At 56.1% G+C, this 26,072-nt stretch overlaps 1 protein-coding gene across 5 annotated transcripts in view; it reads left to right on the forward strand.

Annotated features, from left to right (window-relative positions):
* Positions 1–24,753, forward strand: part of APBA2 (amyloid beta precursor protein binding family A member 2) — a 229,211-nt gene extending 204,458 nt beyond the window's left edge. For 2 of the 5 annotated variants that reach the window (XM_030814400.1, XM_030814401.1), the window contains 8 exons: positions 978–1,013; positions 5,182–5,268; positions 8,269–8,454; positions 12,064–12,243; positions 13,298–13,510; positions 14,935–15,054; positions 20,641–20,781; positions 23,503–24,152. In XM_030814400.1, coding sequence (XP_030670260.1) covers positions 978–1,013; positions 5,182–5,268; positions 8,269–8,454; positions 12,064–12,243; positions 13,298–13,510; positions 14,935–15,054; positions 20,641–20,781; positions 23,503–23,574 — 1,035 coding nt within the window. In that variant the 3' untranslated portion in view covers positions 23,575–24,152. Of the gene's footprint in view, positions 1–977; positions 1,014–5,181; positions 5,269–8,268; positions 8,455–12,063; positions 12,244–13,297; positions 13,511–14,934; positions 15,055–15,695; positions 15,783–20,640; positions 20,782–23,502 lie in introns of those variants that run through there. The other 3 variants (XM_030814399.1, XM_030814402.1, XM_030814403.1) reach the window with 3 other exon arrangements.
* The last annotated feature ends 1,319 nt before the right edge of the window (positions 24,754–26,072 follow it).

Here is a 26,072-nt window from a genome sequence, read left to right on the forward strand (position 1 = left end):
AGGCCCTCTTCCAGCTCTGACTGCACAGCCCTCGGCACGGAGCAGGAGCGGCCTAGGTGCCGACGAGGCTGAGGCAGGCTTGCGCCTTGGCTGGGAGAAAGCTGGCTGGGCAGAGGCAACAAGCTCCTTAATGAGAGGCCCACAGAATCCCAGAAATACGGCCTTTAAAGATCATCATTCCAAAGCATTCTAGTCATAAAACAGTCCCAAATCCCAGTTCAACAGTATGTGTATTTTTAGTGCCATTCAGAGTGCTTCAAGAAAGGGTGAAAAATAAATCACGTTTTATTTAAATTCAGGACCTCAAGAAAAACTTTGACCTGCTTGTAGCTCTAAGTGCTCATTGGATTGTCTGGTTTTGAACATTGGGTGAGGCCAGGCAAGGGGAAGATGAGGCCACATCAGCAAAACTAAATGGGGTCGGGAGGGAGGGGGCGCAGCCATCTGAGGTCTCAGCTCTCTGAGCAAGACAGGATCTGCAGAGGCCCGCCAGCCCAGGGGTGAGAAATGGTGGCAACCTCCTCCCCAGCCCTCACCATACACAACCTCCTCTAACAGAAGCAGAGGATCACCATGAGGCCATCTGGGGTGGGCAGGAGAAAGCCAGGTAACCCAGGGCAGTGCTGAGCCCTGCCAGCCAGTGCCCCTCAGCAGAGGCCCGGCCCTCCCACCCCAGACCCTTGCCTTGCCCTGCTGCCTGGAGCTCAGCTCGCCTTCCTGCCAGCTGATGGCATCTTTCCCGTCTTCTGTAGATGGGGTGGTTGGCAGTCATTTCTAGCACTCCAGGGACACCTGTGTGGGCTTCTCTTGGTCATTGTGTGTGCTTGAAGTGGGCAGTGGCTGTCCATCCGTCCCTACTGGGCTTTGCTAGACACCAGGCCTGAGTGTGGGGGCGTCAACCGCCAGAGTGACATAACCTCACACACCTTCCTTCTCTCCATGCCAACTTGTTTTTCTTTTCTCTTCCATGCTGTCAGAGGATGCAAAAGGCTGCTAAGATCAAGAAAAAAGCGGTGTGTAGGGCCTTGAGGCCCTGGGACAGTGTTGTTTGCTTGTGTTTCTGTGGCTTGTCCTGGGCGGTGGGGGCCGGGGGGTTCCCCTGGGGATCCAAATAATGTTGCAAAGCAGCTTTTCCTCTTCCCTTGGTAGGTGAATTTTAGATGTTTGTAAATGAAACTACAGACACTTCATTTTTTTAACCACCCATTTATGGAAGGATTTATTAGTTCCTCTTTCTTAGCATCTCCTGTGTACTGTATGGATAATGCTGTGATGTTCCTGTTTTACGTGGACATTTTAAATTGATATGACATTTAGTTGATATGACAGCGTGGTGGAGTAGGGCCTGGGCCTCCTGTGCAGTATTACTGAATTTTTCTGATAGTTAAAGATTCCTTAAGCTTAATTTACTAAGTCAGGAGGGTGAGTAGCTCAGTTTGCCCATGTGGTGCTTTCTTTATTGGAAATGAGTTTTTGGGCTGGGTGCAGTGGCTCACACATGTAATCCCGGCACTTTGGGAGACAGAGGCAGGAGGATCATTTGAGCCTAGGAGTTTGAGACTGGCCTGGGCAACACAGTGAGACCCCTGTCTCCACAATTTTTTTTTTTAATTAGCTGGGCATGGTGGCACATGCCTGAAGTCCCAGCTGCCTGGGAAGCTGAAGTGGGAGGATCACTTGAGCCTGGGAGTTCGAGGCTGCAGTGATCCGTGTTTGCACCACTGCACTCCAGCCTGGGCGACAGAGTGAGACCCTATCTCTTAAAGAAAAAAAAAAAAGAAACAAAGAAAATAAGTGTTGAAACAGTGGCAGACTTTTAAAAATGGGTTGATATTGAGGTCGGGCGCCATGGCTCACGCCTGTAATCCCAGCACTTTGGGAGGCCGAGGCAGGCGGATCACCTGAGGTCGGGAGTTTGAGATCAGCCTGACCAACATGGAGAAACCCCGTCTCTACCAAAAATACAAAAAATTAGCCGGGCATGGTGGTGCATGCCTGTAATTCCAGCTACTCGGGAGGCTGAGGCAGGAGAATCACTTGAACTCGGGAGGCAGAGGTTGCGGTGAGCTGAGATCGTGCCACTGCACTCCAGCCTGGGCAACAAGAGTGAAACTCCATCTCAAAAGAAAAAAAAAAAAAGGATTGACATTGAGTCATTTGTTTGTCACCTGGTCATTTAGTAAATGCTAGAGCTTTTCTAATCCTCCTCATACAGAAAATATCAAAATAGTTGGTGTCACAAGGCCTGGGGCAAACCCTGGGGACCTTGGCACTGGCTTGTTGCCCACAGTTTTCTTCTGTTTAAACAGCAGGAGATTTAGTTCCCCCTCCCTGCTTTGAAGTAATGCCATTTTCTGGCGCTTTGGCCAGAAGACCACATGTGGGGACTCCCTCTTCTGCAGTGAGACTTTGGTCCACCTAGGACGTCTACTTGTTGCCCAGCAGCGTCTCGTTTGATTCTGCTCAGGAGCAGGAGAGGAAGGATCGCGCTCATGCTCCTCTTCCCGGGCTGATTTCCTCCGGGCAAGGCAGAATGTGCCACACATTGCAGACTTGCAGTTGGGGTGTGCTTTTCTCAAAAAAGAGGGGCCCTCGCTTGCAGCCTGCTAGTCCAGCTGGAGCAGGGAGTCCCTACGGACTGTCGCTGGCTTCTGGGACCTGCAGGTCCAGCAATCCTATAGAGCCACTGTCACCTCTAGAGGGCTTGGTACAGGCAGACCCAGCTCAGAAAGGCCTCTGCGGCCAGTCAGGTGGCTGCCTGATTATATTTAATTACGGTTTGTTCTTCCTTTTTGGAAAGTGGGATGCTCAGTGTCATTGCTGAAGGTCCCTTTCCTGGCCTGGCCACAGCCATGGGGATGACCGCAGGTCATGCCCCCCATCCGCAGACGTGCCGAGGCCCACCCTGTGACCTGTTCTCTGGTGTCTGTAGGATCTGTACTGTTGACACCTTTCCTTCTTCCGCCAAGGAGGATGACGAGTGTCCTCTCCCTGCCCTGTTACTGATGGGTTTTCCTCTGGAGCCTGGGTGGCTTCAGGCTGCCCCACTTCTCCCATCCAGGGATCCCAGCCTCAGATTTCCTCCACAATTGTCACTAATGCCAAGGTCCACCTGCAACTTTTCTCACTTACTTCTGGCTTGACCTACTTTTTAGCAAGAGGTTTGAGCCACAATCCATGAATAAAACCTTTAAATGCATGCTGATGCTGAATCTAACCCAATTTTAAAAAACAGAGAAAAAGTTCCTCCGCGGCTGCAGATTGTCAGCTGCGCTGCTTTCAACTCCTTTCTCTTTCTAATGAGTTAAAAGCAAAGAAAGCCCAAAAGACCCTTTCCCTTGAAAATTGAGCTAAAATACACATTCATTATTACAATACCGGGCCTCTCTACAACTCAAAATTCTTGAGGAATTGTCAGCAGGGAGATTTCTTATTTCAGATTTTCTAGTGAATAATTAAATCATAGTTTTTGCTGTTTTGAAATGGAAGATAGACCACCCTGGGCTCCCCAGTGACCATGGAGAATTATTCACCTCGGTGGGCAAACCAATAGAACTTGAAATTCATTGCCACTGTGCAGTGGTAATTAGGATTCTTACAAATGTAAAAACCAATTAAAGGCTATCCTAGTTTGGGGCAGACCCTGAAGAGTTCACTCAGCTCAGAAGAGCCCATGAAACCCGTCTGACAGCCATATGCCAGGCATACTACAGTGGCTACAGGTGACGAATTAGGCCATTTGTGTGGCACCTCTCTTGGCTTCTCTCTGTTGCTGTGAGGACAGCACTCAGGCCAGCCCCAGGGCTCAGTCCCCCAAGGCCGCTGTGGGGTGGACATGGTGGTGACTGTTTAAATCAGAAGGAAAGGCTGACATTTTCATTCAGCTTCTCTGACAATGTCTTCCCCATTTCTTAAGGATACTTAGAATCCCAAATCCAGGAAATGTAACCTGAGTCTGTAAATTCCACAGGGGTCAGCCAGAGGGCCTTGCTTGCCACTGACGGGAGGGGCTGTGATGACAGACCCAGGCGTCCCGCCCCATCTCAGTCAAGCTCCTGGGGGCTGGCCCTCCTCCCTCCCGGGTGCCTCTTACAGACTGCCTGGAGAACTCACACTTAGCTAGATGATGCATGTGGCCAGTGTCGTGCAGGTAGATTTCTGATGGCCAGCAGCATTTCCTTCTACGTGGACTCTGCATAATTGTTAAAATTGCCGAGCCTTCCTTCGAGTTACTACTTTTTACACTGACAGATAAAATTCTTTGTATTTGCTATGTACAACATAATATTTTGGAGTATATACACATTGTGAAATGACTATATCTAGCTAATTACATCACAGAGTTATAATTTTTGTAATGAGAACACTACATTCACTATCTTAACAATTTTTAAGAATATGAAATATTATTAACAGTAGTCACCATGATGCACAATATATCTCTTGAACTCATTTCTCCTGTCTAGCAGGAGCTTTGAGTCCATGGACCAGTACTTCCCGCTTCACTCCTTTGCCCCAGTCCCTGGTAACCACCATTCAGCTGTCTACTTCTGTGAGATTGACATTTGTAGCTTCCACCTGAGTGAGATCGTGCAGTATTTATCTTTCTGTGCCTGGCTGGTTTCACTTCACAGCATGTCCTCTAGGTCATCCATGTGTTGGACATGACATGGCTTTTTCTTTGTGAAGGCTGAGTAGGCTTCCAGTGTGTCTGCGCGCCACATTTCTTTATCCATTCATCATGAATGGACTTTGGGTTGATCCCATGTCTTGGCTGTTGTGGATAGTGCTGCCGTAAGCGTGGGAGTGCAGGTGTCTCCTAGACACGCTGATTTCACTTCCTTTGGAACTATGCCCAGCAGTGGGATTGCTGGATCACGTGGTGGTTGTAGTTTGAATTTTTGGAGGAACCGCCATTCTATTCTCCACAGTGGCTGCACTAATTCACCCCCTCCCACAGTGTACCAGGGTTCCCTTTTCTCCACCCCACGCCAGTGCTTCTTATCTTTTATCTTTTTCATAAGAGCCATTCTGACAGGTATGAAATGATATATTGTTGTGGTTTTAATTTGGATTTATCTGGTGATTAGGGATGTTGAGCATTTTGTCATAATGCTATTTGCGTGTCCTCTATTCCGAGTTGGTTTTTGGACTTTAACGATATCCACTGTCCTTTCTTAGAATTCTGAGGGGGATGCCCAGACGCTGACAGAAGTGGACCTCTTCATTTCCACCCAGAGGATCAAGGTTTTAAATGCAGACACGCAGGTAAGCGTTTAAGACAGTTGCTCAAAATCAGATAAACTCCTAAGTTCGACTCCTTCTTGTCCCACGGTATAGGCCCTGGTTCTCAGCAGCTTCTCTCCTGTGCCCTCTGCTCCCATCAACCCAAGGCCCATAGCCCGGGCTGCGGGATGACCAAGGAGTGCACAGCAGGTAGCAGTCGTACTGGTGTCACCCCAGGGCTCTGCGGGCGGCAGGTGGGTGGGAAGACCTGCTGGGCTACCTGGGCCCTCCCCTGCTCCCCACTCCCAGGGATCCTGACCTCTGGGGACAGAGGAGGCAGCAGCCTCCACTATGTGGCTTACACTGCAGCCCACCATTCCCAACCCATCGCTGTGCGCTGACCACCCTCCAGGCCCTCACATACCCTGATATGGGCACAGTGGCGCCCTTCCTCGTCACATGTCTGTCCTGTGTCCAGGCTTGCGCCTTGTCCCACTGATGTTTGTGTCCTGAACCCCCCTACCCTGGAACCAGCCCCCTCCTGGAGCGTGGCACTTGGTGATAACTCAGGGAGACAGGTGCCAGGGCTCAGGCACTGGGCTTGCAACACTTCACAGACTTGGACTCCATTTTCTAATCTTTTGTGGGCAAACCATCTGGACTAGATTCCCCCCAACCCTCCGAGCCCCATGCCTCACCACCCACCTGTGCTGGGGGTCCCCAAGACCACCACAGCCTGGATGGTTTCGGAGGACTGACAGGACTCAGTGCACTCACAGCTGAGATTTATTTCAGCAGATGGCTCCAGAGCAGAATCAGCAAAGCGGGTGCAGGCTTCCAGATCCCTCCCCGCAGTCACACAGGACACACTGAACTTCCTGGCAAGGGGCTGTGACAACAGAATGAAGTTGTGTCTACCAGGGAAGCTCATAGACACTCAGCCCAAGGTGTTTACTGGGAGCTGGTCACATAGGCACCCTCTGCCTGGCAGCTACCAATATTCCAGACTCCCAGAGGGAAAAGAGGTGTCCAGCCTAGACCACGTTGTTTGCACAAATGGTTTAGGCAAAAGGAACCATGTTTGTCAGTTTGGGTGCTGGGAACCCTCCTGAGATCCACGTTCCCAGATGCCAGAGAGGGCCAGCCTTGCAGGTGGGCCTTTCTGGGGACAGCTGCCAGGCCTGCCCCGGTAACTCTTCTTGCCAGTGTACATGGAGGGTGCCACACCCGGGGTGGGAGGATGGGCCTGGGGGTTGAAGCTGGGCTCCATCCTCATGAGCTGTATAGCCTTAAACAAGTTCCTGAACATCTCTGAACCTCCTAATACCCACAGCCCCAGCTGAAAGAGTAACTCTTCCACTGGATCCTGTGAAGGAGAGATGAGAAATCTCCTAGGCTGGCCCAGTTCAGGGTTCACTCCACTGGCCCCTTCTCCCTCCCTTTCCTTTCCCTCCTGGATCTTTGGATTCTGAACAGGGCATGCAAATTAAAGCTGTTGGGGCAGAGGAGCTGGAGAGGAGGGAACAGGTGAGAGAGACTGGGAAGGCCAAAGTAGCCAGTCAGGGCAGGAGAGCAGATGCGGCCATGTTGGTAGGCAGCCTCTATCTGTGAGGAGGAGGAGGGATCTGCCATTGATAGGAGCTGGGGAAGAAACGTGTTTCTGACACCTGGGGATTGATTCAGTGACAGAAATCAGGAGATGCTGAAGAGCCACTCCAGCTGTTTCCTTTCAGTGTCCCTCCCTGGAAGGTGACTCTTATGGTTATGAAACAGCCTCATGGCTTTGGCCAGAAAAAAAATAAGCAGCTGAGACAAAGGTGAAGCAGCATCCACTGCAAAGTGGATTCTGTGAGGAAGAAATGAGGTGCAGAGGTTGCAGAAACATTCGAGTTTCTTTTGTGAACAGAGGACAAAAGCATAAAAGACCAGTGGATTAGTTTTTTTGAGCTTTGTGTGCAGTCTTGTTAGGTAGGGGTTGTGGGCAAGATGCTGGCTGGAGATTCTTGTCCAAGGACAAAAAACCATCAAGAGTCATGGGCCTGCCAGAGGCCGAGGGAATTGAAGTCAGGTGGGCTACCTTGGTGTCTCTTGACCCAGGCCCAGGCTGTTTGGGCTCCCTGGGAAGAGCTCATTGAGTGACAAACATTGGCCTTGATGCTTTCCTCTTCTGCACGGCAGGAAGGCCAGGCCAGGCCACTCCTGGGCCCATAGGAGAGCACCTCGTTCAGAAGGGACCCTTCTCCAGAGCCATGGGTGGCCTCTCACCCGGAGTGTATGGGTTTCACTATATGGCAAGCCCCTGCTCCAGCAGAGACAGCCCGAGAGCTCACCTGACATCACACGTCCCTGGGTTCTGCACAGTCCATTTTGGAAGCTGGGACTGAGATGAAGGCAGAGTGACTTTGACTGTAAATCATTACCCTAAAACGCTCTGTTAACTAGGGCCGTGGTTCTCAACCAGTGTGATTTTTGTCCCCCAGGGGACACTTAGCAATGGCTGGAAATAATTTTCATTCTCACACTTGGGAAGGGGGAGGTGCTACTGGCATCTCCTGGGGAGAGGCTTGGAATGCTCCTAACACCTTGCAGTGCACGTGACAGCCCTCCACAATAAAGAATGATCCGGCCCCAAATGTCAGGAGAATCAGGGTTGTGAAACCCAAATAATTGGAGTGCCTTTTTTTTTTTTTGAGATGGATTTTTGCTCTTGTTGCCCAGGCTGGAGTGCAGTGGTGCAATCTTGGCTTGATGCTACCTCTGCCTTCCCGGTTCAAGCGATTCTCCTGCCTCAGCCTCCCAAGTATCTGGGATTACAGGCACCCGCCACCACGCCCAACTATTTATTTTTTATTTTTAGTAGAGATGCGGTTTCACCATGTTTGCCAGGCTGGTCTTGAACTCCTGACCTCAGGTGATCCGCCTGCCTCGGCCTCCCAAAGCGCTAGGATTACAGGCTTGAGCCACTGCGCCCGGCCCTGGAGTGCTTTTCAATGGCTTGTCCCAGTAGTGTTCCCTGACGTGGCGACATCTCCCTTCTGACAGGAGACCATGATGGACCACGCCTTGCGTACCATCTCCTATATCGCTGACATTGGGAACATTGTGGTGCTGATGGCCAGACGCCGCATGCCCAGGTCAGCCTCTCAGGACTGCATCGAGACCACGCCTGGGGCCCAGGAAGGCAAGAAGCAGTATAAGATGATCTGCCACGTGTTCGAGTCGGAGGATGTAAGTAAGCCCTTGCCAGGGCACTCCCCTCCCAAAGTTCACAGCCCAGGGCGGCTCCAGAATCCAGGCGCTGTGGAAACCACCCTCAGGTGGAAAGCCTCCTCCGTGCCGTTATTGACATTTCCTGTGGATCAGTGATCTTTTGCTTACTCTCTGGGTTTGCAAAGATAGTGAACACAGTCTTATTCTACTTCTTGAAATAGGTTCTTCAGGAGCTGTTTATAAATTGAGCCATGGTTAAATATACGAGGGAGCTATTTGAAGAAATCCCTTTACAAAACATTTTCTCTACTCAAAATGAAGTTAATCTTTGCGTAACTTTTGTTACTAAAATGCAAATTTTCGCATGGCGCTGGCATGCTGTATAAAGAAGGCACATCTGCACATGAGGCTTAGTTCTGCCTTTGCGTGTGGTATGTCTTCCGAGCAAGTAAAAAGTGATTCTGAAGTATAAGATACCAGAGACTCAGGAAAAGATCACAGGCCCTTTGGCTCCCTCCATGGGCTGGAGAAGAGCATTGTTTTTAGCCTGGAGGGGGACAGAGGGGCTGAGGAAGGAGCAGCAGGGCGGAGAGGGGAACTCAGAGAGGAACTGTCCTTCCTGGAGGCTGATCTTACTCAGACCAGCAGGGGGCACTGATGGTGAGCCCGTTTTGTGGCTGTTGCCAGAGTGAAATTTTAAAAAATGATCTATGGCTGGGCATAGTAGCTCATGCCTGTAATCCCAACACTTTTGGGAGGCCGAGGTGGGTGGATCACCTGAGGTCAGGAGTTCAAAACCAGCCTGGCCAACATTGTGAAACCCCATCACTACTAAAGATACAAAAAATTAGCCAAGCGTGGTGGTGCGTGCCTGTAATCCCAGGTACTTGGGAGGCTGAGGCAGGAGAATTGCTTGAACCTGGGAGGTGGAGGTTGCAGTGAGCTGAGATCACGCCATTGCATTCCAGCCTGGGCGACAAGAGTGAAACTCCGTCTCAGGAAAAAAAAAAAAAAAAAAAAAAAAGATACATACTTCATGGGCAGTTGGCCAGGGCGTTCTTTTTCATAAGGACTTGAGGGTGTCTCAGGGACCTGGGCAATAGGGAAGGGTCCCCATATTGTCATGATCCTTACATACAGCATGGAAACTGAAGACAGGGTGCAAACCTGTGGCTGGCGCAGTCACCTTCTTTCTAAGAAGTTGGGTCCACTTGAAATGCTTCGGCACAATGGCAGATTTACAGGAGGGAGAGAGCATTTCAACAGCGCACTCACACATTCCTTCCATCCCTTGAAACCTGGATGGGCATTTCTGTGTGACTGAGACTGAGGATGTCTGAGAGACCTGGCATGGGGGGTGGGCCACAGGTACTGGCGGAATGAGGCCAGGAGCAGGCCCGGTGGCGAAGGGTGGCGGTCAACTGCTGAGAGTTTCCGATGGGCACTGAGAGCTTCCAGGTGCAGCCAATGCGGAGGGTTAAAGCCAGGGGATGCCGTATTGGGTACATGAGGCGAGGCTGAGAGGCAGGGTAGATGAGGCCTCAGGGTGGTCCTGCTCGCACAGCAGCCTCCAGGTCCCCACCTCTCCAGCGCCTGCAGGCTCTGCCCGCAGCCCACCTGCAGGAGGCCGCTTGAGCCCTTGGGTGGGGCCTGGGTGGCGCTCCTGGCCTCACATTAGTGAACGCCCACAGGCTTGGCTGCGAGCTGGGGCTGGCAGGGCGACCCCTTCTCTGAAGTGCCAGCCGCAGAGAGAGCCCCCTGAACTCCACACCTCCCAGGAGGCAGCCGGGACCCGGCGTGGAGTGACAGGGAGGCGGCGGCTGGCGGCACACCAGCGGCCCGGATGACGCCTGAAGGAGGCGCAGCCCCGCGGAGCTAGCTCCCTGGGCTTGCAGCTTCTGCGGGGGCGGAGGATGTCCTCCAAGGGGAGGAAGAATGGGGGTGGCCCGAGGGAGCCCAAGTTGAGTCCAAGGGCTGTGGGTGGTGGAGCTGGTCTTCCAGGGCTCCCGTGCTCTCAGGCCGCCCTTCCCAGCCAGGTGGCCTCGTCAGGCGGAGACAGAAGCAGAGGCCTGGCGACAGCCCTCCGCTCCTCCCGGAGGCCCGACCCTCTCCTGCGCGGGCGCTGCCCCGGCCCTCCCGCCGAGCCCCATCAGCTCACCAACTCCGCAGGCCAGCCCGGCGGCGCCATCTGGCGGTCCCCGGGCGTCGCGCCTCCAGCCGGGTCTGGCCGCGGAAGAGATGCTGGGCGTGGGAACCGGCAAGTCCTGGAAACCGCTTAGGACCCGTTAGGCAGGGCAGTTCCACGCCTGCTAGAGGGTAGGCCGCCTGCTGCGCGCTTCTAATCCGGCCCAGCTTGCCTTTCCCAATGCATTCAGTCATCTGCCACTCTTACATTCTGCCACGTGGAGAGTGGGAAGGGAATTGAGGCCAAAGCCCTTGTTTTCACTTGTTTTGGGATACCGTTGAGTAGGGGTTTGCTGGGGGGGCCCCGTGCAGAACCCCCTTGAGGGCAGTTGAGGAGCAGGACAGCACATAAGGAGGGCTCACACAGCCCAGTGCCTGGCAGGAGGCCCTGCTGTGGGCTGAGGAGTCACCGAGGCCGCCAAGAGCCCCTCCGCACTCCCAGGGCTGCACAGCTGCCAGCCTGCTTGGCGACCTCCGGGAGCTCAGTACAGCCCTCTCTCACCTCCCACTGTCTCCTGTCTGCGCACCAGCAGGCGGCCGGCCAGGCCCTGAGTGCTGTGTCAATGTTCAGGTCTGCCATGTCAGAGTCGGTGATGTCCACTGAAGCAGCTCAGCGGAAGTAGAAAGAAGCGATGTGCTCCATGGGGCCTGTGTAGAGTCCTAGGTCTCATGTCTTGCAGGCCCGGCCTGGCACAGCCACACGTCCCTAGAAGAGCAGCCAGGCACACCCTCTGCTTCCAGTGGGCACTGGGTTCTGCTGCTACCGATAAATACATGCAGGGTAGACAATTAGCAGCACGATGCTCCCGGAAAACACAATGAAAGTCCATTTTCGGCATCAGATGAGTGGAAAGGAAATACAGATGGGGCCAGGTGCAGTGGCTCACACCTGCAATGCCAACGCTTTGGGAGGCCAAGGCAGGAGGATCACTTATGTCCAGAAGTTTGAGACCAGCCTGGGCAATATGGCAAGACCCCTGTCTCTACAAGAAAACTTTTTTTAATTAGCTGGATGTGGTTGTGCTCACCTACATTCCCACTCCAGTCTGGGCAACAGAGCCAGACCTCATCTCAAAAGAAAAAAAAAGCAACAAAAATATGACATGTAGTAAATAATTCATTGTTGTCCCAGACTTTCTTTGAAACAGCTTTGACCTGGAGCATCTGGGCCATGCCACAGCTTAGGCAGGGACAGTCAGGAGCAGACCCTTTGGGGTTCAGGGCAACACTGGGGTTCGCTCACAGTGGAATGCTGGTGGGAGACAGCCTTCATCAGATGAGGGAGGGCCCCCAGTTTCTTTCTTGTTCTTCTAAGCCCGAGCAAGGGCCCCCTTGAAGGCTTACGGGTGCATCCTGCACCCAGCCCTGCCGCAGCCCCTGTTGAGGAGGCTGCGGGGAGCCTGTGCCACGTGCCTGTCTCCAGCGGGCCTGCCCTCTGCACAGGCCCAGCTCATCGCCCAGTCCATCGGCCAGGCCTTCAGCGTGGCCTACCAGGAGTTCCTGCGAGCCAATGGCATCAACCCCGAAGACTTGAGCCAGAAGGAGTACAGTGACATCATCAACACCCAGGAGATGTACAACGACGACCTCATCCACTTCTCAAACTCGGAGAACTGCAAGGAGGTAAGCCACACCCACCGACCTCAGGGAGGCCGCATTTGCCAGCTTCTGCTCCCTGAGCTCCTGCAGAGCGAGCCCTCCCGGGGTCCTCACGCACACCCTTGCTTTCCTATCAGACTCGAGTATGGCCCAGAATGTGCACCTCGCTCCGGCCTTCCAGCTGAGCACTTGAGTGTGAAATGAGGTGTTTGTAACAAAGAAGCTGATTACAGTCAGCTTTAATGACCTCGAAAATGCACCTTTTAATGCTGCTATTATCATCAACCAGCGCTCAGCACCCAGGAGGTTTTCTGAAAAGCATGTGGCATCTCTAAAGGGAGCTTGGGGACTCTGGCAGGGGAGGCTGGAAGCCACCAGTAGCAGAGGCCTTAGCTAGTCCCAGTGGCTTCCCCCAGGAGACTTTCGAAAATTGTTATGGGCAGAGGAGCAAATTCCCAGGGGATGGCCCATACCTGGACTGTTTGATAAATGGCTGAATGATTCTGTCTGCTGTGGATGAGTGGATGGTCTCTGCTGCTTGTTGAATGGGTGAATGCGTGATCCTGGTTTCTTGCTGAAGACATTCCAGGCAGTTTCTGAGACAGTGACCTTTGAGAGGAAATAAAAGTAGAAGGACTTTTCCAACAAGAATGAAGGCCAGGGACAGGGTATGGGTATGGGAGTCTGAGAACATTCCTCTGGCATCTGTGGGTGTGGTGGGGTGGAAGGAGCAGGAACCAGGACACTGGAGCCCTTCTTGGGGTAGGAAGGTCAATGTTGGGCATGGGTGGGGATGGGGTCAATGCCAGGCATGGGTGGGGATAGGGGGTCTGTGCTTCCAGGTTCCCAGGATTGCTGGGTAGACCCCAGGAAGGTGTGGGAGCCAGAGTGGGTGAGGCTGGGGGTGGGTGGGCAGGGCTCCCAGCCCAAGACCTCTCCTGGCTGAGATGAGCCAGCCTTGGATCCCAGGGCAGGGCGGGATGTGCCAGGACAGGGTCAGCCTCATCCTCCTGTGGGTCCTTGGCAGAGGCCCCGGTCCCTGCCGCCAGCCCCTCTCACACTGCTGATCCCTTTGCAGCTGCAGCTGGAGAAGCACAAGGGCGAGATCCTGGGCGTGGTGGTGGTGGAGTCGGGCTGGGGCTCCATCCTGCCCACGGTGATCCTGGCCAACATGATGAATGGCGGCCCGGCCGCCCGCTCGGGGAAGCTGAGCATCGGGGACCAGATCATGTCCATCAATGGCACCAGCCTGGTGGGGCTGCCCCTCGCCACCTGCCAAGGCATCATCAAGGTGGGCACCCTGGGACCCTCCAACCAGGGGTCGCCTCAGCCCTGCCTCACTTGATCCCCACTTTGCTGCAATCCCCACTTCACCCATGGGGAAACTGAGGCCCAGGGAGACCCACCCGGTGACTGGTCGATGATGGCATCAAAATTTGAACTCAAGACCATTCCCCATGTCTGAATCAGAGGTGGACCCGGGCTGCCCTGGGGTGGGAGGGGAGGGGTTGTCTGAACCCTGTACCGAGCCATGTGGCCCTGGGCAAGGGCCCAGGAACCAGTGAGTATAGGGTGACCAGCTCATCCTGCTTTGCCTGGGACTTTGCCAGGTTAGCACTGAAAGTCCCGCTTCTGGGAAACCCCCTCAGTGCTCTTGGGCTGGGGAGGTGTGGCACCCTGCATGGGTTGGGTGCTGGGACGCAGGTTCCCTTAAGTAAGGAGGCCACCCTGACCATCAGACTCGTGAGCTTGCAGCTTTGGGAGGTGCTGCCTGTCACTGTGAGGGGTCAGGCAGAAGGGTCACCGGCACGTGGGGTGGGGGCCTTCACACTGGCCTCCTGCGAAGGAGTGGGCTCTGCCTGCTGCTGGCGGCTCCTGTGACCCAGCTGTGGCCTGGCCCCCAGCCCTCTGTGGCATGTTCCTCCCCACCCTGCTGTGGTCTTGGTGCTGGAGGGAGCACCTTCCTCCTTTTTGTTCAGCATGAGAGATGAAGGGCATTCCCCAGGCCAGGGCATCCCGTAGACTGCTCTAGGAGCTGGCCTGGCAGAGCTTCTGTCCATTGGGCAGCCACACAGAGAGACACAGGATAGGCCTCCACCAGTGGCACCAGAGGGCTCAGCAGCTGAGGCCCCCCTCCCAGGGCTGCAGCTCCCAGGTGGAGGCCTGGGTTCCTCCCTGTGCCTCCTCACCCCCACCGGACCCCGGCGGCCTGGCGCACCCGCTGACAATTGCGTCCTCACAGAGATTTGCTGTGCGGTCACTCCCTGCCCTGCAGGAGGTCCATCCTTGGAGGGCATTGGGTTTTGAGGAAGGTGTCCCCACATCCTTCCATAGGAAGCTTTCCTGAATTCGGCAGGATGATGGCCCCCTCGACACCCTGAGGGTGACCTGGTGCTGGGCGCATTGGTTCTGCCCAGTGGCACTCAGAGCCTGGGCTCGCTCCCGCAGCGGCTCATCTTTCCCAGGGCAGAGGCACCCTGAGCATGGTGGGACAGAGGGCGCAGTGCCACCCTGGAAACCTGGCAGCCCTGGTAAGGGCCAGGGCGAGGCTCCTCCCCGCTGCACAGAGGGGCTACTGAGGCTGAGAGGGGACTGCCTGCCTCACCCGGTGTGTGTTCTCACTGCCCCCGGCCTCCACCCTGCCAGCCTCACTCATCCTGGGTCGGACTTGATATCTAAGGCCCAGCCTGTGACTCCTGTCCCCATGCTCTGCAGGGCCTGAAGAACCAGACACAGGTGAAGCTCAACATTGTCAGCTGTCCCCCGGTCACCACGGTCCTCATCAAGCGGCCAGACCTCAAGTACCAGCTGGGCTTCAGCGTGCAGAATGGAATTGTAAGTTCCCCCTCCTGCCCTGGGCCACCACCACCGCTGCAGGGCCCAGGGAGGGGGAGCAGCTCCCGTCCAATGGGACAGGCTATGTCTGGCAGCCTGGTAGGACCTGGCCCGTGGGTGCAGCTGCCCACAGCCAGGCCACCCGGGGCAGGAACTTTCCAGGGCTCTCCAGAAGGTCCTGGGTAGAAGGGGAGGGCCAGGGCATGGCTGTGGATTGGGCCCCTCCAGCCTTTCCCAGGCTCCCTTGTCCCCATGGTGGTTGTCCCCTGCTTTAGAGGGAGGGCAGCAGACTTCACCAGCCACTGTAGCTTGGACACAGCCAATTGTGGCATCATTTACTGTGTTCAACAAACAGATGTTCACTCGTTCATTCATTCATGTACTCATCATTCGCTTGTTCACTCAGCCGTTCAGCAGACATTTGTGAAGTACCTGCTCTGTGTTAGGCTTTGTGCCGGGCAATGGGAAGGCAGGAGTGCTGCCTGGAGGAGGTGATGCTGGGCTTGAGTTAGTGTGGTTCTGGCCAAAAACCTGTACCAGTTCCCCAGGCCAAAGTTCTTTAGCCCAGAGTTTCCACCCTCTCATTGACCTGCATTTGAGTGGCCTGAATTCTTTTTCCTTTATTTTTCCTCCTGCAAAAGACCCAGAGGGCAGAGATGTGGCAACTAAGTGGAGTAAAGAAAAAAAGGGCTGGTGATACCCAAATTGTTTAAACCAGCCCGGAGTATGAAGGAGCCCAGGAGGAGAGACACTGCGGGCTGGAGTGGGAGTGATGTGGAGATGATGGGGAGGGTGTGTGCCCATCCACAGCCAGAGAGGAAAGACAGTGGGAGAACATTCTAGAAGGACTACCAAATCTTCTCCATTGTTTTCTGGTGAAGCAGCGTGGAGGGGTATACCCACCGTCAGGGTGGAGTCCCAGGGCTTGGGCTCAGGGCCCATCTCTGACCCTGCTGTGTCAGAGCAAATTTGCTGCTATAAAAAAGATTCTGCAAATCTCCATATACTGAGAGCTTATTGCTTATTCATGCTGCAGTCTAATTTGCAGTGGGGGTGGTGGGGGTGAACTTCACTCCACAAAGCCACTCAGGGGCCCAGGCTCTGCCCTCAGCTGGGCCTTGGCAGCCCCCACTGGGTGCTCTGTGTCTGGCTGGCACTGCAGGAAGAAAGGCAGCTCAGAAGACCTTGTGAAGGTTTTCAGAGCCAGGGCAGAAGTGGCCCTTGTCATTTCTGCCCACAGCCCACTGGCCAGAAAGCTCAGCCACGGACCCATGGGGAGGCTGGGAAGGGGGGACCAGGCGGTCCCCAGAACGAAGAGGGACAGGGGCATCACCAGTGTCAGCCATACCTTCCCTGCTGTGTGACCCTTGGCAAGTCACTTACGCTCACTGGATTCCCCTCAAAAGGTGCTTGTGAAGATCAGCTGAGAAAATCCATGAGGTACCCCAAGCTATCCAGGGTGGGCCCGCTGGTCCTAGTCTCTGCCAAGGAGGAGGCCCTGTGGCCTCTGGACCTGGCACAGGTGCCAGGACGAGTTTTCTGCACCCCACTTGGGACTTCTGTCCAGGACAGTGTGCCTGCCGCAGGAGCTGGCCAGCTGGTGGTCTGGCCTGGTCCGGCTCTGCCTGACTGCTCTGCATACACATGACCTGGGCACAAGCAGTTGCCCTAGCTAATTTGGGGGCTCTTCAGAAAATCAGCTGGGGCCCTTGTCTGCAGCTGCTGTGAGCACTTTGTGGATGGGCATGGCTGGGCCCCAGGGAGGAGGGCTGGGACAGCCTTCTGGGCTCCTGCACCCCCGACCATCACCAGGCCCTGCCTGTGTGCCTCCCACCCCAGCACTGGGGACAGTGGAGGAAGCTGGGGACTGACAGCCCTGCAGCCCTCACGAGGAGCCCTGCTGTGCAGAGCCTGGGGCGCTGTGTGGTGTCCCCAGGGCTGCCCCTGCCTGGCCAAACCTGGTGACCACACCGCCTTTGCCTCCTGAGTGGCACTGGGGAGCTGCTTGTCCTGTTCCTGCACCCTCTTGCCCAGCCTAGGAGGCAGGTGGGCCTGGGTTGGTGGCCAGTGCTGCTCACTGACAGCCCTGTCGCTGTGAGCCCTGCAGGAGAGGCTGGCTTTCCCCACCATGGAGTGGCCTGAGGGCTGCCTACTCTTAGGGCCTGTGAATATAGCACTGCCCAGGATGAGTTTGATGCCCCCTCAGTCTGCTGGTCTCCCCCAGACTATAACCCCTTGAGGAGCACAGGAACTGGAGGAGCTGGGGCACAGAGGGGTTTAGTGACTTGCCCCAGGTCACACAGCCATGTGGAGCACTGGTGGGGAGAAGGGGAGAAGAGACGATGAAGGGGAGGACTCTGGTTTGTGTTTTGTGGGGGCTAAATTAACATGAATGGGAAATGAGGGGACAGCCTGGAGCAGCCCAGCCAAGCCCAGATGCAGGGTTCTGTGCCTTCCTTCCCAGAGAGCTGGAGAGTGCAATGGGCAGGTGTGAAGCCAGGGTGGAGGGCAGCGGACAGGCACCAGGGCTCTCTCCAGCTGCCTTCTGGGGCAGCTGCAGAGGGGTCTGGAGCAGCTCCCAAAGATGGGGCAATGTGGGTCTGAGTGGCCAGGAAGCTGAGGGTGGTGGTGCAGACGGGGGTTTCTCAGAAGATCAGGGGGTGCAGGGTTGAGGGCAGCAGCAGACTTGCGGGGCCTGCAGTGAGGAAGGGGTCATGTGCAATTCTGAAGAAAAAATCTCCGGGGTGGCAATACAAAAGAGAGGGGCCACCCACTGCTTGGTGTCTCTGCCCGGGGTCCGGGGTCTGAGTTCCGGAGTGATGGAGGGGGCCAAGCGTCTGTGAAACTTGGGGGGTGGTCTGGGTCACGACTGGGGACGAGGAGGGTCTGAAGGTCCCAGCCCTGCTCGTGGATGCGCTGTTGTTCCACCCTCTGGCCTCTGCCTCCCTGTCTGTGAAATGGGGTCCCACTTCCTTGAGGCCCCAGTGCTCAGGATGCAGGGGAGAGGCTGGCAGCTGAGGGGAGGGGCAAATGCTGGCTCTCAGGGGCTTTCTCCAGGATACAGGACAGCTCACCCTGAGAGTGCCAGGGAGGGTTAGATGAAGCAAATGAATTGGCACGGTTATGATCCATCTCCCCAGTGATCCAGAAAATGGCATGCAGGCGGCCATACAGATCACTCACCATCTATCTCTGAATAGCTCGGCTGCCTGGCGGTAAACACCGGGCCCTTCAGGCCCCCAGGTGCGGACCCCACCCTCTGCACCTGCTCCTCTGCACCTGCTCCATGAGTGCCCGTGGTCATGGTGAGGGTTGAGGGTAGGGGCTGGCTGTCCCCGTTTGGCCCTCTGTGCACCTAGACACAGAGGCTGTCACAGCACCTGCCACGTGTGCCCCTGCAGGCCAGGGCTCATCCACCCCAGGGCCATGTCCAGGCATCTGCCTGGCTGAGGTGCACTGGGGCTCCACTGCCCAGCCAGGACCTCCAGGGAGCAATGAGCCTGGGATAACGTTCAGGAGACCTGAGGGTGCTGGCTACTCTGGTCCAAGCCCCTCATCCCTCACAGCGTGCTCAGGATGGGACCTGCAGTCCCAAGGGCCCTGGCCTCTACTTTCAGGAGCCTGGAACCCCGGGCTTCTGCTGCCCCCGGCCCTGCAGCAGTGGGGCGCTTCCCTTGGTGTCACCTCTCTGGGCACCCCCATCCCCACCTTCCCCAGTGAAGCACTCACCAGTGTCCTCCCGTCCTTGCCAGGCCCTTCGCCTGAAGTCCTGTCTCCACCTGGCCTGGGGCAGCCACTCGGCACCTTGTATCCCGGGGAGCTGGTGGGCAGGGACTGGGGGGTCCCCTCAGCCTCCACGTACCCAGCCACCTGGGGAGCATGTGCAGGCGCTGGAGGATACCTGGCTAGGAGTCTATCAGCTCCTGCCCCGACCTGCAGCAGTTCTCCCCGATGACCACAGAAACATTCCCTGTGGCAGGTGGCAGTGCTTAGCACCCAGAGCGAGCAGTCAGATGAGATATGGGCCTGCTGCAGAAATCTGGGCCTGCTGCAGAAATCTGGGCCTGCTGCAGAAATCTGGGCCTGCTGCAGAAATCTGGGTGCTGGTGTGTAGGAAAGGGGGAGGCCCCCTCACAATTGTCTGTCTGCACATGTGTGTGTGCATGCATGTGTGTTTGGGACAGGTGAGTCTGTGCTTCTCCCATCCCAGGCCACTCGCCTCTTTCCAGGGCTCAGCGCAGCCTCCTTTCTCCAGGATAAGAGGGCCCCGGGGTGGCGAAAGAGCTGCCTTGCAGTATGGAATCTGCCTCTCCCCACCCCCTTCTCTTCTAGTCCTAATTCTCCTTGGACATCCATTTTTCTGGGTTTTGTTTTCATTTAAAAAATAACTGTGGTAAAATATATCTATAACATAAAATCGAGCATCATAGCCATTTTGAAGTGCAGAGTTCTGTGGCAGTCAGTCCATCTGCATATCAGGCAGCCATGGCCACCGCGCTCTCCTGCACATCTTCCTCCTCCCCAATAAGAACTTTGTCCCCACTAAGCACCACCGCCCATTTCTCCTTCCCAGCCCCTGGTGGCCCCCACTTCTACTTTGTCTCTGTGATTCTGACTACCCCAGGTACCTCACATCAGTGGCATCACACAGTGTTTGTTTGTGTGCCTGGCCTGTGTCACGCAGCACAGTGTCCCTGAGGTCTGTCCGTGTTGTAGCACACTTTGGACTCTCCTTCCTCTCCAGGGCTGAGTACTGTTTCCCTGCAGGCCTAGAGCACATTCTGTTTCTCTGCTAGTCCGTGCTGTCACCCTTGGCTGTTGTGAACACTGCTGCCGTGAACACTGCTGCCGTAAACACGGGTGTGCAGGGTGCCTGTTTTCCGTTCTGTCCAGTCTTGTGGTCACAGGTGCTCCCAGGCCCTCCTGTCCATCTGTTTGGTGTCACTTTTAGGCTGGAATGGAAGCCCCCGCGACTGCACTCCAGCCTGGGTGACAGAATGAGACCCTGTCTCCAAAAAAACCAGAACCAATATGTTTGGCACAAAATGCCCTTATGTCACTTGTTGGGGGGGATATAGGAGTAAAGTGACTCTTCCCCGTCTATGTACAGCATTTGGGCATCCGGCAAAGAGAGCCTTCCCTTGACAGAACAGATGCCCCACCTTTCTGGTGGCCAGGGGACAGCCTGCCTCTCCTTTCCCTCCTGCCCACCAGCTAAGTGCCTGTCTTCCAGGATGGTAACCAGGCTCTGCCGTAGGAGGCCAGGTGGCAGTGGCCTTGGGCTGTGTCACCAGTCTCCAGCCTGACCACAAAGGGAGGGGCCCTGGGGGAGGTGCAGCTGGGGGCAGGTTCCACTGTGGGAGTCAGAAAACTTGTTGGCTCCCCACACACCATGGCATTGAGTGTTTTGTTTTAAGGAAACATACTCCAGATCATAAGCGTCGCTGTCTGTGAGTCAGCGAATTGCACGTGCACGTATTCATCATGTGGCGCTTTTCCTTCTGCATGTCCCATCTTTGGGGACATGGTGGAGCGCCTGTCGGGGGTGGCGGGAACATGTGTGCTGACCTGGCCATGTCTGCTTAGATCTGCAGCCTCATGAGAGGGGGCATTGCTGAGCGAGGGGGCGTCCGTGTGGGCCACCGCATCATCGAGATCAACGGGCAGAGCGTGGTGGCTACAGCCCATGAGAAGATAGTCCAAGCTCTGTCCAACTCGGTCGGAGAGGTAAGCAGGGACTTTGGGTGTGCCTCTGCATGCCGGTGCCCACGTGCTCCCACCTGCCCTCCATGAGCCTCCCCCGCTCCAGAGGACACAGGGCGTCTGAAGGTCAGCCAGGCTGTCTCTCCCACTGGGGCTGCTGTGACAAGGGTGAATGGAGCGGCAGGTGATTTGGGTCCATCCCAGTCTGGCTCTAACTTGGCAGCCGGGAGGGCACAGGCTGCTGGGGGTGCTCCCTGGACACTACTTTTGGGACTGGACCTGTACGTCCAGTTCAGAAGCTCTGCAGGGCACACAGCTATGGCCACCCTGGCAGGCTTGCCTCTCTGCCCCTGCCGGCCATCCCCTCCCACAGCCAGGCTGCTTGCCCTGTCCCGCTTCACTGGCTGAACGCCCCGCAGTCCAGTTCTTTCTGGCGTCGCTTCCACGGCAGTGCGAGGATGGTGTGGGGGAGGTGCAGGTTTTCCTCCAGAGCTCACAAGGCGGCAGGATCATTGGGAGGGGAGATGGTGCTGCGGGGGTGGCACATATACCGGGGGAGGCCTGGCCAGTGCGCTGCGGGGGTGTGTGTGTGTAGTGTGAGCAGGTGTGGGTGTGTGCATGTGGACGTGTGAGAGCATGGGTGTGTGTGGGATGTGATGTACGAGTGTGGGTAAGTGTGGGCAGGTGTGGGAAATGAGTGTGTGCGTGCACATGTGGGTGTGTAGGGGTGCATGAGTGGGTGGGTGTGGGTGCGTGGCTGTGTGAATGTACCTGAGAGTGTGCATGTGGAGGAGTGTGTGTGTGGGGGTGAGTGTATGTGGATGTACGTGTGTGTGAGAGCATGGGGTGTGTAGGAGTGCGAGTGTGGGTGTGTGCAGGGGTGTGTGGCTGTGGGCGTGTGTGAGCATGGGGTGTCGAGCATGAGTGTGTATGTGTGCGGGACTGTGGCTGTGGGTCTGTGAGTGGGTGTGAGGCATGGGGGTGTGGAGGAGAGTGTGAGTGGGGGTGTGTGTGTGGGGGGAGGTGTGTGAAGGGGTGGTCAGCGCTAAGGGGCTGCAGGCTCTCTGGGAAGCGTGGTGGCCGCACGAGGCGGGAGGCTGAGAGCTGAGGAGCCCGGCCTGCAGAGGGGCCCGCTGGGGACCGGGCAGGGAGTTTGGGTCTGGGGACAGCAGCGGCAGGCCGGGCGGTCTGTGGTGCTCCCCCTGGTGGCTCTGTGAGGCTGAGTGCGTGGAGACCATCCTTGCAGCCTGTGGGGTGGATGGGTGGGTGGAGGGATCTCTAGTTCCTGTTTTTCGGATGAGGTCTCCCGGAGCCACATCGGCACACTTGTATTTTGTGCACTGCAGGGTCGGCTGGGAGCTGGGAGGCGTGTTTTCCCTGGACTGGTGGGGGCAGGGGTCTGGCTTAGGAGGAGGAGGGGCCAGGCGGACACCAGCCTCCCTTTGATGGCTTCAAAGAAAGGAAAAGCCAGTGTTCCCAAGTAGATGCTTTGAAGCGGCCGCTCCCACGGCCATGAGCCCTACACCTGTGAGGAAATCCACCCGTGGAGGAGCGGGCGGGAGAACGGGGAAGAGGCAGGAGGCGGCCGGGGCGTTGGAATCCTTTCAGCCCTGCCGAGGTTATGGTGCCTGTTTCCAGCAGCTCTGAGCCCACGCGGAACATGAGTCACTGACAAACAAGGCTTGCCGTTGCGAGGGGCCTCGGGGTGGGTTTCCGGTTGAGGAACGCCGGGGAATAGACTGATGGAGGAAGCCCGTGCCGGGGGCAGGAGCAGCGGAAACCTACACTGGCCACACAGATCCCGGCGGGGGAGGGCGGGCAACACTTCAGAAGCAGAGCTGCGCGATGTGGCTTTCTGGGCTGCTCAGCCCAGGGCCGGAGACCTGCTTGCTCGAGGAGGAGCAGATGCACGGCGGCTGTACCCCGTGGGGAGGCCAGCGGCGCCTGCGGCAGCCGACCCTGACAGTGCAAGGGCCCCCATCCCGAGGCCGCAGCCCAGCACAGTCCGGAGCAGGACAGGGGAGAGCGTCGTGCTCAGGGGAGGAGAAGTGGGCAGCAGAGCTCCCCTTCTGTTCTTGAAGCAGACGTTTGGAGTCTGCTCCTTCCCAGTGTCCCCAAAGAAGGATTAAAAGGCGTGCCACTCACACGGTTGGTCTCCCTGGGGCGGTCTGAGGCCTTGCTTGTATACCCAGCTCCTTTGGAGTCAGGGCTCGAGGCCAGGCCCCAAAGGGTCATTTGCTCACCGATCCCCAAAGGCTAAGGACTTGAGGTGCCCTGCGCCCCAGCGAGCCTGTTCCCAGCCCCCAGCACACTTGCCTGGCCGGTGTGTGTTTTGTAAGAAGGGGTGTGTGTGTCTTCCCCCGTTGGTCTCCTCCTCACTGAAGCAGAGTGCACCTCTCGCAGTTTCTGCCGAGGCCTGGCCACCCCCAGCCAGCCCCAGTGGAGGGGCAAACTGTTGTCACCACTAGAAGTCCAATTTCTCAACCCCCGGGTGTCAGTTGGACTAGAAGCAAAACTAGCACTCAACCGTGTTGACTCCTCTGGAGCCAGGGGTGGGGGCCCGGAGTCTCAGTCTGCCGCATCTGGAAGGCATCATAAGTGCCCCCAGGCCTGGGCAGGCTGGCCTTCCTCCTTCACTGTAGGAGATGGGCATTTGAAGCAAAACTCTTGGGGGGTTTGCCTCTGTCGTTTGCTTTCACCTGATTGTGGGAGGGCAGCGGCTCAGCCTTCTGTCTCTGTCCGCAGATCCACATGAAGACCATGCCCGCCGCCATGTTCAGGCTCCTCACGGGTCAGGAGACCCCGCTGTACATCTAGGTGCCCCCAGCCTGGCCATGCAGCCTGGACACTGGGCAGGGCCGCCCGGGCTCAGAGGAGCTGGGAGCTGGGCCGCAGACTTGACCCCGACACCACAGCCCAGCCACAGATGCTGGCTGCCAAAGGGTGTGCCCTCACCACCCAGTTGATTTCTTTTTTTTGTTTTCATTTTGCCAAAAAGGGGTATGTCTTTATCAAAGGAGAGTCACAGAACAAATGTTTGTAAAGCGTTCAAGTATTTTGCCACGTTCTGGACTGTCTTCTCCCTGCACCAGCCAGGGTGTGTCTCGGTAGCTGTGCGTGGTGTGGAGTGTGTGTCTTTCCTCCCTGAAGCTGTGCGGAGCGAACTGGCGCCTCCGAGGGACGCGGCTCCCGGGGCAGGGCAGCCGTCACCCCTGCCTCCCACCCCCTTGGCTGGGACGTCTGGGGTCCTGTGGGGCCCCTGCAATGGTCCCAAACAGCTGCCTCTGCCACTGACTGCAGGGACACGGGCAGCCCGGCTCCCAGGACATGACTTGTAATGAAAGTAAGTTTGGGGACATGTGATTGATTGTAAATAAAGGATGATGGCCACAACATGAAAACTCCATATTGATTTAGATATTATTACTGTTTGGACTTTTATTTTGGCAGGCTGCTTTTCAGACTCTAGGGTTTTCCAATGTGACCAATAACCACACCTGCCTCTCCCGTCGTCTCTTCTGGGCACCCTTCCACCCGGCTGTATCCCCGGGCAGGGCTCCCACAGAGACAAGGAGGGCACAGGCATCTGCCCCCTCTTTAAAATCGATCTACACACATCCACACACATGCTCCCCCGAGGAAACGAAACCCGCTCTAGAAAACGCGACCTCGGCCGCGCCTAAGGCAGCCAGCCATGAGTGCAGACCCCTTGGCCAGCGTGGCGCGGCGGCCCTGAGCAGTAGTGGCATGTGTGTAGATCAAGTCAGATCTAGTCCAGCTTGGTTCATTAGCGATCCATGTAATCTGATGTCATCCTGTCTCGAAGTCTCTTTTTTTGGCCCAGGCCTTGAAGAATACACTGTGACTTAAGAAGCCTTACCACGCAGTAACTAAAGCTTTAGGATGACTGTATTCGAGGAGTGCCGTGTGTTGCATGCAGCTACCCGTAGGAAGACTTGGCGCATATCACTAATAAACCTGAAGTCGTGATGAAAAGCTGTGTGTGTGACTGGTCTGTTACCTGAGCGGCGGGTGCCTGCCTGTCCTCTCATTCACAGCTTGGATGCAGCTCTGCAAATTCACTATGCTGTGGCAGCTGCGGCTGCTCTGTGCTCCTCCTGGATCCTGAAACTTGGAAGCTGTCACTAATGAGTTCGGTGGGTGGGCGCTCTGGGCACCAGGTGTCAGCTGGGCAATGCCCCGCTGCAACTGGAGGTGCCAGCAATGCTGACAGGTCACAGGGTCAGCGACAGGTTCTTGACCCACTTGCCCCAGTGGGGAGACACGTCCGCAGAGCACTGACTAATGGAATCAGGGAGCCTTGGGCTTCTTCGGATTTCAATGTGAATGGCCCCTGGGAAAGGTGTGCATGCGTATGCGTGTGCGTGTGTAAAAGCCGGACTGCCCATCCCAGCACCCTGTCTGCACCCTGTGGGTCCTTTGCAGCCTGTCTAGAGTGACAATTCTGGCAGCTCTGCCAGCACTTACCTTTCTTCATGGCCACCGTTCTGGTATCACATGGTGTGGGAAAGCCAGGTAGCAAGCATGGGCTTTGGTCAGAGGCGGCGGCCTGGTGTCCAGCAGGGTTAGGCCGTGGGTCTTGGATGGGCAGGAGCCTTCCTCTCTGGCCTGCCCACAGCGGCATGAGCTCCACGCTGTGGGCACTGACCACCTTCAGGGCCCAGGATTCTTGGGGAACTGCAGAGTAAGGAGAAGACTTACTCTCACCTGGCCGCCCAGAGGGTGTGGGCCAAGGGCTTGCTCCAGTGTGACCTTGGCCATCAGGGGCATATGAAAGAGACAGCCTTTCAAGGCGCACTCCAGCTTCATGCCTCCCTCTTCCCAGAAAGTATACATGGTAGAGGCAAAGAAAGCTGTTCCGTAGGAGACTGTCACAGAGAGCTGTGTATATGCCGAAATGTATATGCACTCGCTCTGAATATGCTGAAGAATGAAAAGTAAATACAATTCTTGACCTGGCCAACAAACAAGAATGCCAGGGATGGCCACATCCTTGGGGAATGAAAAGAAATGTCACCTGAGTCAAAGCTGGAGGGAACGGGATTCCACTCAGGAGGCCAAGGGGGACATTCCTGCCGTGCCCAGGACAAGGCAGGGAAGCAGGTCCCAGGGAGAGAGCCCTGGCTAGCTAAGGACATGCAGGCAGGACTCCCACCAAATCATACACCTCTTTTAAAAACCTGTATTTAAGGAAAAATTTGAGCCATGGCCTGCATTCCTCCCAGCAGCCCTTGAAGGCCATGTCCATGGAGGGGCTGCCATGGCCAGCGTGGGTGGGCCTGTGTGTGTCCAGG

This window comes from Nomascus leucogenys, chromosome 6, assembly GCF_006542625.1.
Source record: "Nomascus leucogenys isolate Asia chromosome 6, Asia_NLE_v1, whole genome shotgun sequence".
Lineage (NCBI taxonomy): Eukaryota > Metazoa > Chordata > Mammalia > Primates > Hylobatidae > Nomascus > Nomascus leucogenys.